This window comes from Pseudomyrmex gracilis, unplaced genomic scaffold, assembly GCF_002006095.1.
Source record: "Pseudomyrmex gracilis isolate BER0280 unplaced genomic scaffold, ASM200609v1 scaffold_67, whole genome shotgun sequence".
Classification (NCBI taxonomy): domain Eukaryota; kingdom Metazoa; phylum Arthropoda; class Insecta; order Hymenoptera; family Formicidae; genus Pseudomyrmex; species Pseudomyrmex gracilis.
Window position 1 is genome coordinate 718995 of NW_018020651.1, and position 11329 is coordinate 730323.

Consider the following 11329-nt stretch of genomic DNA (forward strand, 5'->3'; position numbering starts at 1 on the left):
CTCAAATGCAAATATATGGGATGCATATGCATGTGCACAGATATGTTATATTGTCATAAGTGAATAACTAAATGGCATAAAACATAAGCGAGATAAACGCGTGATAAAGTATATTAATATATATTATATTATATTTATGTGTGCATATTTTGTTAAAACAAGAAAAATTGTGCTTATCTTGGTGTTACGTAGATGGTATAAGGTGCTTCAGTGCGGTTCGACAACTATTCGGATGTGTGATGTGATCATAAAAAAAAAAAAAAAAACATACATTGTGTACATAACAAAAATCACAAAGTGTAAAAAATTGTGTTGATCTATGCGTATCAACAACGATGAATTTAACAGGTCTCATATTTAAAAGTCGAATTTTTATAACATTTTTGCGCTTACACAATACATTCGTGAAATAATGATATCGTGATCGGTTTTTTTTTTTTTTAATATGAGTTAAAAGGTAATGTGTTTAATAAATTATCCTATCATTACTCTTCTATAAAAGAAAATATTTGTAAGAGATTTATTTTGCATTTCAAAGATTTAAAGTAGTTTGTTTTTATTAGCAATCTTAATGATTACATAGCGGTATGGGTTATTTTTTAATGTTTTCCCATCGCAATGTGAGAGTTTTATATAACCGGTTTGGAACTATTCAAGATAAAAACACGTTCTGGTATTGGTCCGCGCACTAGCCAAGCCTCCTTCTGATTGTTGTTTTTATTCGTCATTCTGTCGCAAGAGCTAATTAAAATTCAAATTATTTTTTTCTCTCTTGGAATACCGTATTTACTACATTCCTATGACGTCTGTGTTTACACGTTTAGACGTCATAGGAATGAAGATAAAATGACGTGGATAATTTAAAAAATCTGGAATATAGAAATAAAATATAATTTCGTCCCGAATTACATAGTAAGATATAATATATGTGCGGTATTCTGAGAGACAAAGAGGAAATTCAAATTTTAAGTAGTTCGTGTAACAGAATAATGAATAGATATAATGTTATTTTAAAAATTGCATAAATACTTAGTTAACTTGCCAGTGCAATATATCTAAATAAAAAAATTAATATTAGCTTTAAGTTTTTTCTTTATTTATGTAAATTAATTAATTAATGTGATCTTATATTGTATAATCATATGTACATAAATGTACATGCTGTCATACAATATATGATCACAGTCACGTAGGTTCTATGACAAATCTCAAATAAAATAAATTATCCCTCAAATTATAATTTAATGTTTATAAATAAATTAAAACAAATTTCTAGGAATTTGTAGATAAATATCATAAAATGGTGTGCTTGTATTTATGTATACGTGTAACTACACAAAGCGATTCTCGTATTAAAAGATCTACTCTACCTATAGTCTTATATTTTTAGTGTCATTGTTTTTCATGTATTAGTGCACGAATACATGGATGGAATCATATCCATGATCTAACTGGTTTTCAATACAGGCCGTGATATGGATACAGAAATAGTAGAACTATACGAGTCTCAGTTGTTTATCAACCGCCAACGAGAAAACATTAATTTATCCGAATAATTTTTTCTAATAAAAGTCAATTTTTTTGTTTTAATGCAGCGTGAAGATATTTTATTATAAGATTATGAGAACAAAAAGTTTTAAAATATAGACTAGTTCTATATAAAGCTCTTTTTTTCGAACATAGACTTGTCGGAAATTGTTTGTCATCAGACAAAAAAGACAATAAGAAAGATAAAATTGTGTGATCTTTTATCATTTGAAAATCGCGTTGTATATTTTACGGGATAATGTTGCGCAAAAGTATCATTCACTTTACGAGAAGCGTTCGCAGAGACTTCCACGCATCTGTTTATCCTTTTTGCAACGCGATTAAAGAAACTGACAACGTTAAATGCAACAGTACAAAACATAAAGTTAAATCGCCACGGATATTGATAACTGGTAAGCATGAAGTAATATATCATTACGTCACAAAATGTTTTCTTCTAAAGTAAATATTTATATAAGACAGATTGGTTACAAAAGTTTTCGGATAGAATATCATTTGACACAAAAAAGATTCGGAATGCAAAGTTCTGCTAGATACGATCATTCTCGATTCGACAAATTGACACGTTCTGTCTAATGCAAATTTTGATACCAATCTGCGTGCAATAAATCCGCTTGAGATTTACTGCCAATTTGTCAACTGATTCTTAAAAAATCAATTTGTTTACTTTTTTTTTATCTTCAATTTTATTAATAATCTTGGAAATGACTAATTCTATATTCATCAATCCATGACCGTTTTGATGACAAAATTTGTTGCGAGAAATTCTATCGAAACAAAAGATGAATATCAAAATATTTGCTTTTTTTGTTTTAAAATTATTTAGAAACAATAGAAATTATTTGACAAATGCGAGTGTGTAATCATTTTAACGTCATTCTAATAAGTAATCGTATATTGTCATTAGTCTTTGTAATTTATATTGTTATTTTCTTTATGCCATAATTACGTATTGTAGTATCTTGTACATTTTTTCCTAATCTGTTTATTCACGTTTTTCAAGAACCGAGCCTCGATCGATTGAATACATATTTAAGATAATAGCATACAATTTTATGCGTAATATTTTAACACATCTTGTTTACGTAAAAGTTACGTTAAAAGATTGTTTTAAAGATGACGCAACGTCACGCTCGATTTTCTAATGAGAAAACAACTTTTTTTTTACTTTTTACTGCTGTACGCAATGTTCATTGCATACAGCAGTAAAAAGTTTAAGATGCAAGTCACATTCTTTTCATCATTGTGCGATATGTGTTTAGGAGGTCTTGGACAATTGGGCACAGAATGTGCAAAATTGCTTCGTCGGAATTACGGTAACGAGAATGTCATTCTGTCGGACATTATTAAACCGACGGAAGAGAATCTGGAGAACGGGCCCTTTATTTTCGCTGACATTCTCGACTTCAAGGGTTTGCAAAAAATTGTTGTGGATTACAGAATCGACTGGCTCATCCATTTCAGCGCTCTGCTCAGCGCTGTAGGAGAACAAAACGTGCCGTTAGCCGTCAGAGTTAATATTGAAGGTAAGAGAGATAAAATCTGTTCGCACACATTTTACTGAAATGCGAGAAGCAATTGATGATGTATCTAAAACAACGCATAGATCACATTGCTGAGTATCACATTGCTGTTGTTGATAATTCATCCTTCAAAAGAACAAATGTCAAACACACTGGTTCGTTGTCACATGTAGTATTTACGTGACAGTTTTTCGCCAAAAAGACGCTCTGTCAAAATTTACGAGTTGGGCCTCATGCGCCCCCGAATCGCTACCTCATCTGTCTTATTCGCCTCATGCGATTTTCATTTATTTCTGAATCTGAAAAAATAGCTCGTAGAAATTTTCGAGCAACAATGAAGTCGATGACGTAAATGACTATCTTGAAGAATTTGAGAAATGGTTTCACCGAAGCTGCTTTTGAGAAGCGCTGATTAAAATATATCGAGGTAGAAAGATAATTATATGAAAAAATAAATACATTTTTACCCAATAAACTTATCGCCCTTCACAACTAATTATTATTAATTAAATATAAAAAAATAATTTGATCTTCAAAACTTGACATTTTAAAATAAAATGTAAATATATATATGTGTATATACATATATAAAGTTGTTATTATCTTTTCATTAATAATAATATTATTAATAATCACATATTATTAGTATTAGTTTTTAAATAAATATTTTTAAATAAAGTATAAAAGAGAAAGATTAAATTTTTAAGAATAAGTAAACTAATTGTGAAATATCTAGTAAAACGCAAAAATTTTATACACACGACGATGACAATCTTTCCGCAAACTGTGTCCAAGTGAAATGGAATGTTGGGCTGACGTGTGAATTTGTCATTACGATAATAATGATGGTATGGTCGTGATCACACGAAGAGAAGAAAGTGTCCGAGAGAAAGCTGATAGACATTAGTTGAAACAATAAATAACGTCGCAATTTTTGCACAAATTTTAAGCATATATAAGAAAAAAAAGAAATTGTTTCTGAATAGTGTGAAAAAAAATTATTAAAATTAATATTATCAAAAAAAAAAAGGAGATTTTCACTCCTAAATGTATTCAAACATTTTGCAATACTTATATACGGTGTTTATTTTTCGCTGTCCTCTGAATATAAATGTTTATATATATTTTAAAGATTTACGAAGATTATTTTTCGTATTGATAGGAATGCACAACGTCATCGAGTTGGCAAAGCAATACAAGCTGAGGATCTTCATACCGTCGACAATCGGTGCATTCGGTCCCGATTCGCCGAGAAATCCAACGCCAAATGTTACGGTGCAACGACCGCGTACGATCTACGGCGTGAGCAAGGTCCACGCCGAACTTCTAGGAGAATATTATCATCATCGGTTCGGCCTTGACTTTCGCTGTCTTCGATTTCCCGGCGTAATCAGCTGCGATCCGCCTGGCGGTGGCACCACTGGTGATGATATGTTGTCTGTCATTTCTTTTTTATTACGCACATAATGCTAGTTGTGAAAAAGATAAACATCTCTCAAGATTAATAATATGTATGCATAAATGTAAAAGATATCATATCTACATCGTTAAATGTGTTTTGCACGATATCAGAAAAATGTAAACAAGGTGTGTATATAATTTTGCTTTAGTGCGCGCGCGCGCGCGCTATTTAATATATTTACTGCATTTATATTTTCTAAGTGAACATTTGCCGTTCCTCGTTGACAAAGCGGAAATCAAACTTTCTTCACTGGTGCCCGCAATGCTTGCGTGTTCGAGTTTTGCAACTCATAGCAGGATAATCGTGTGTTCATGCTTAAGAAACGCTTAAATGCCGCGCAAACTAAGCGCACTGATAACTGGAAATTGATAGAGCTTTTTATCCTCTTTCACGACGAACTAGAGCATTAACGGCGATTATGGTAACTGCATAATGATGAAATATATCATTTCTCAAGGACAATGCTGTCGACGAACAATATACGGGTTGAGTCTCATGATCGCTGCTTCGTGAGAGAACTTCTCAATGGTTTTCTTAATTCTCGATGCATAAAAAACTGGTAGCAAACACATCGATCGACAACACAGCAAAAACACGTTTTGCAAACAGGTCGCTTAATTAGAACGTCGTGCATCTCTTTTGCATTCTGAACAAACACACATTCGCGTGGAAGTATCATTATCATTATTCATCTTTCCAGGCGACATATAATAATAAGAAAAACTACGTATTCAGTAGTAAAATAAAATAAAAAAATAATAATTTTTTAAATAGTAAAATATAAATATAAAATATAAATTATATTAAATTGACACACGAGGTTTTATATAAAAACACAGTCATCTGAAATCGATGTGCAAACCTATTTCTTGATTTTGGATCAATTGCATCTTTGATTTTATAAATTTTATTTGCTCAACATGCATGTAATAGATTTTTGTTTTTGATTTTTGTTTCTGCAGATTATGCTGTAGCAGTATTTCATGAAGGTCTGTTAAACAAAAAGTACGAGTGCTACTTAGAGCCACACACTAGACTGCCGATGATATACATAGAAGATTGTCTATCGGCGCTCTTTCAATTTTTGAACACACCAAACGAATTACTGCGCAGACGAGTTTACAATGTAACAGCCGTGAGTTTCACACCTGAGGAACTGTTCAACGAGATCTTAAAATACATACCGGATTTACAAGTTACTTACAAGCCAGACAAGCGTCAACACATCGGTATGTAATAAAATACGTTGTGGATTAAAATTAAAAATTAAAACAGATGTTTAAATAAAACAAATTGATATCGCTAACATATTATTTAGCCGACACCTGGCCGCAAGTTTTCGACGACAGTGAAGCACGACGAGATTGGAATTGGCGACATAAATACGATCTGCAGATGTTGGTAAAGTCCATGGTGCAAGACGTTAGCACGAATTTCCTCCCGAAACATCGATTAAAAGAAGTGAATAGTTATGTATAAACTATTATGTTGTGTAAAGTAACATTGTACAGAAAAAAAAAACAAGTATTAAATTCTTTTGATTAACATGTTTTGAGAACTTTCTCATAAAAATTCAAAATATTCTCGTTATTTTCCTCACTTTATTCCAAAATTTGTACTCCAATTAAAAGAAAAGTATGTAGGTATATATAATATACATAAAAATACTACCTTTTTATATTTTTTCATCAATAAATTGTAACAATATTTATCATAAAATTTTACAATTTATAAAAAAAACTATTAATTATCTGCAATTAAAACTAAGAATGAAAAGGCCAATCCGAGCCATTCCCAGGATGTTGTGCAGGATAAGCGTGCATGTATATATATATATATATACACATGTATGAAATTCACATGTAAATTATTTTACATGTGGGTTTTTTGAATTGAAATTTCAATTCATAAAATCATATAGGATGCTAGATTTCTCTGCAATTTATCTGCAATTAATCAAGAATCATAAAATGTCCTCTAAATTATATTATTTTAATTATTTTTTGAATACTTGTGAAATATAAAATCTTATCTCACTTTAAATGACACATATTATAGCTCTTTAATAAGCTTCCATCTTATAGTAATATATATAGTCATTATGTCTTATGTAATATACATAGTCATTAATAACAAATATTTATCGTCTTCTATGATTTCTTTTTCTGATCCTGTAAAGATTAAAAATACAAAGAATACAAATAATTTACATCTCCAAATCCTGACATATTAATTTTAACTTATTAAAGATCCTTATAATTATTATATAGCATTTTACACTTACTTCTTTGGTCCTTTGACAAAACACCAATCAACTGATATAGCCTGGCCTAAAATTTCTGTACCATTTAATGCTTCCTTTGCAGCTTGTGCTTCTCTAAAGGTTTCATATTCCACCAATGCATAACCTTTAAGAAAGCCTGTTCTTCGGTCTAAATTTAAATGTAAATTTTTGATCTGACCAAACTCAGAAAATTTATCCTGAATATCGTCTTCTTGCGCTTCTTCATGTACTGAGTTTATGAATAAGATCCATCCTTCAACAGCTACAAAAATAAATTATAAAGAATATAGATTATAAAATATTTATAACAACTCTTAAATAATGCAAGCCTGATTTCAAATATGATTTTAGCAAAATTATATACAATGATCTTACATCTCTGAGGACCAGGCTCATTATCGTCTTCTTCAACGATGCCCATGGATTCATAATGACCAACATCATCTTTTGTTGATACCAATTCTGCGCCATGACCTCTGCCTTTTCTTTTCTTTGCTTTCTCCTTAAGACGAGCAATACCCTCTTGAAATATATAAAAGCGATTATACAAGACATTTTTTTTAAATCACCTGAGATAAATAATCAATATAAAGAAATTGTTAAAGTGGCATGTACAAAACAGAGGTTATGTACAAGCGTTGATCAGACGCCAGTAAAATATTATTACAAGAGAACTCACGGTCTCCTTCATCGTCTACTTCGAATTCCTCAGCATTATCAATATCCAAAACGTCTGCCATGGCTATAAATGTCGCGTTTTAAACAATTATATGTAAACTTTTAAACTCACTATTCGATTTCCCGGTTCATCCCGGTTTATCCTTTGACTATATAGTCAAAGGGTTTATCATACGAATTATTTAGATAAACCAAAGAGAACCGTACCATAGACCATAGACTTGTATTAAGTCGAATATTAGGTGTGTTCAGACAACTCAACAGCTGCACAACGATTGAGAGATAATCACTTATGATTGGGTCATACTTTTGGAACTGTTGCAGGTTTTGAAGAATAGTCCTGAGTAATAGTCATAAGTGATGATCTCTCAACTGTTGAGTTTTCTGAACGTATCTATTGTTCTGGTTGAGTACACAAAAAATGTGGAATAAAAAGCGCGACAAAATTATTTTTGTCAAAATTGCTTCTAAAGATATCTAAAAAAATTTCAATTTCTTGTCAATCATAAGTTTAAAAAAGTCCTTTAAAAGTTTGATTATAAAAGTCTTGTTATAAAAAATCGGCTCTTTCAATGCCATTATTTTATGAAAGAGTCGAATTTTACTTTTTTTTAAGTAGTGCATTTAATACAAAACACAGAACAGAATTAGATGAAAAATTAGATAATAATTTTAGTCACTGAATTGGTTTATATATTCGTTTATTTATTACATTAAGTAAAGCTGTAAAAAGTTTACATCTACAGAACATAAATTTTCAAAAACTGATGCAATATATTACAATGTTAATCTTTTGTATCTACATCCATAAAATCCGTAAAATCATCATCCAACATTTCTGCAATTTTTACTGGATTTATTTTAGCTTTCTTCGAAGGTGTTTGATACGTTGTTTTTTGATCTCTGTTTAGAGGTGTGCCAGGTATATCTGTGTTTTTCGAAGATATATTGTAGTTCTCATTTCTACTCGGTGTGCCCGAAGCCAAATTTCCGGAAGGCGTAGATGACTGTCTGTCATATTTTCGCGAAGATAAACTTCGGGGTGTGCCAGTTGTGGTTTGAGAGAATTTATCCTTAGCGTCGACATCTGCAAAGAAAACAAAGACACAATACTCAAACGCATTATAACGGAAGATTTTATAAAAGATTTTTGTTCATAAATAAATTTGTTGTAGGAACATGAACTTTAAGTACATATAAAGTTATTTACTGTTAGCAAATGTTTTTATTAATTGAACAAATTGAGCTGTTTTCTTCTCTTTTTACCTTTGCCACTATCATCTCCAGTTAAAATTGCACGACTCTCAGCAAAATACAAGTTTGGATGTAAGATGGGTTTGCTTGCTGGTTTATTATGCAACACTTCGAAATATTTAGCGCACGCTAGATGATACTGTCCATCTTTGGCTAAATCCAATATTTCATTCACATCTAAAAAGTATAATATAAAAGTTCAATATAAATACATTACTTCCTTTTTTCTTTTAGAGCAATAAGAAAGTTTAATAATCTTACTAGAAGCAAATACGCCGTAACTGGTAAGCTTTTGACACAACGAATCACGGTCCATATGTCGAAAAGGACATCCGTGATATTCTCCAGGTCCGACAGAGCTAGATATAATCTTTTGACAACCGTATGGTGTATAATTAGTTTGTCTCCCCTCTTTACCATAATAATGCCTAATAGAATATGCGTATCTTTTTTCAAATGCAACTCCGTCTGTTTTTTTCGAAAAGGCATCTCTCCAAAACCGCAAAGCATCTTCCAACGTTACGCCAATACCTTTCAGAAATAGACCATATTGCATACGCCCTGAATTTTTTAGATGATTGTTAGCGTAAAGGGCATCATGAAGCGTTCTCATACATAAAGGATACGATGTTTTTGACAACTAAAATATAAACTTTACTACATATATGCACATCAAACAAATGGAACAAAAGTTCCGAACTAGAATAGTAATCAAAATGTACATCATTCAGTTTATCAATAGGTGTAGTTGTAGTTGACCACACAACACGTGCCATTCCAGTAAAGGCTGAAGGAAGGCCTTTTAAATACCTGGTCAATCTTTCATCATCAGATATATTGTTGTAACAAACTTTTGCATTCTGTAAACAGTACAAGGCAAATTAATTGGATCTAAACAATCTCACTTTGAAAACTTGAATGTTAAGAAAATAGACACATACTTCTAAACCTGTAATTAGATTCTCTCTCAAGTAAGAAACAAATACAGAACTCAGATCCATATGAGTGATGTATGCCATTCCTGCTTTGAGATATGCTTTACGTCCCCTGACTAGATCAATCACCTTATCAAAAGACACTTTGTAAATGTCAGTGACATCAACATTTGTAACTTTTCCACATGATAAACTAAGCTCTTCTTTTATTTCAAGTTTTTCATCTTGAGAAATCTGAAAAACCATTAACCAGTTCACATAATAAAACATATACATTAGGATAGTTTATCAGATATAACACAACACATACAGGTACGCAATCCATTTTGCAAGTATTCAACAAGTGTTTAATGCCTTTTTTGTCCAAGGAACTAAACCTTAATTTGAAGAATTCAATCTCCTGATTAATGAACCACTTAGTTTGCTCAATATTGTGGCAATATACAAGTCTCAAAATAAAATGTGACACATGATCTTTTTTTCTAGCTCGTGTATGTTCTTCTAATTGTAGATTGGATCCGTCAGCATACAAGAGATTTGCTAAGTATTTTAGCCCATCTGATTTCAAAGATTCATACAAAGCTGTCTTGCGATCCTCCAGTGTTTTCAGATCACCTCTACAATTTGTTGTCTCAACCAATCTCAGTGCTGCAATCAAAGTGAACAAAATAAAAAATACATATATTGTCTTATTGTGTTAAGATGTGCGCATGAAGATTTTGTGTGCTAAAAAAAAAAAAGTACCTTTCAATCTGTCAAATCCTAATTCCTGAAATTCCTCCAATGACATTTCACCTATTGGTGGCACATCGTACATTTGAATGTCTTGAGGATACTCATTTTTACAACTGTCTGTGTCCACGACATTCGTGTAACGTCGACGTGGTTTGTAATCCATTTTACGGTTTTAAGACAACTTTATATGTTACGTTAAACATGTACTAACAAACATGTACTAAACTTAAGTAAAACAAACAATGGCTACTTGCAATAAAACAAAAAAACATATAAGAAACAAATCATTTTACTGCGAGCTGCTCACTCGAGGTTATTCAGTGTTTCTTACACAACATGCAACTAATTTTCCCGCTATTTCTTCCCGCCATTTTTCAGCCGCTTTGAACGACATCTACAGTATTTTCTCGTGGGTCAGAAAATTTTATTCATTGCGCTTTGTAATGACAGAGAGAAGCCTGAGAGCGGCCAGATACATAAGAGAGTGTGTAATCACTTTTCCGCCCTGTAAACTAGCGCATGTCCACGAGTGGTACACATTGGAACTACGCAACCATTCCACGAGCGACATGTCCACAGCGTGCGATTCTATTCTGTGCTGTGTGCACGCGTCTAATTGGTCATCTTCTTCAGGCGTGTGAGTATATTCGCGAGCGTGGATTTGATTTTTTTTGAAATTTAAAATGATCGGCCTCGTGATGAGAAGATACGAAAGAAGAACAAGAAAGGACAAAAAAAAACATTGCAACTTTCCACACAACATAAATGTGATATACAAGAAAAGATGTGATAGTCAAGAAAATAATATTATTTTAGCGAGCAGCATCAGAATTCGTGGAGTGTATCATCTCCTTTTACATCATCATTTGCTGCTTTTTGCTTTATAAATTTTATTTTATTTTATTTTATC

At 31.8% G+C, this 11329-nt stretch overlaps 3 protein-coding genes across 3 annotated transcripts; 1 reads left to right on the top strand and 2 right to left on the bottom strand.

Annotated features, from left to right (window-relative positions):
- The first annotated feature begins 1572 nt into the window (after positions 1-1572).
- On the top strand, positions 1573-6080 carry LOC109854469 (L-threonine 3-dehydrogenase, mitochondrial). The gene is made up of 5 exons (XM_020427574.1): positions 1573-1940; positions 2811-3074; positions 4234-4494; positions 5496-5762; positions 5852-6080. Exons 1-5 carry the CDS (start codon positions 1787-1789, stop codon positions 6010-6012), a joined length of 1107 nt encoding a protein of 368 aa, XP_020283163.1. The 5' UTR covers positions 1573-1786; the 3' UTR covers positions 6013-6080.
- A 431-nt stretch (positions 6081-6511) lies between these two features.
- On the bottom strand, positions 6512-7728 carry LOC109854471 (RNA-binding protein 8A-like). Its single transcript, XM_020427576.1, has 4 exons — positions 7497-7728; positions 7193-7339; positions 6818-7079; positions 6512-6704 (listed from the first exon to the last, which is right to left on the bottom strand). The coding sequence occupies exons 1-4, from the start codon at positions 7555-7557 to the stop codon at positions 6674-6676; spliced, it is 501 nt and encodes a 166-aa protein (XP_020283165.1). The 5' UTR covers positions 7558-7728; the 3' UTR covers positions 6512-6673.
- Positions 7729-8190: 462 nt separating this feature from the next.
- LOC109854470 (DNA primase large subunit-like) lies at positions 8191-10883 on the bottom strand. The gene is made up of 7 exons (XM_020427575.1): positions 10429-10883; positions 9995-10332; positions 9691-9918; positions 9472-9609; positions 9011-9389; positions 8762-8926; positions 8191-8582 (listed from the first exon to the last, which is right to left on the bottom strand). The coding sequence occupies exons 1-7, from the start codon at positions 10580-10582 to the stop codon at positions 8281-8283; spliced, it is 1704 nt and encodes a 567-aa protein (XP_020283164.1). The 5' UTR covers positions 10583-10883; the 3' UTR covers positions 8191-8280.
- Positions 10884-11329: the final 446 nt, after the last annotated feature.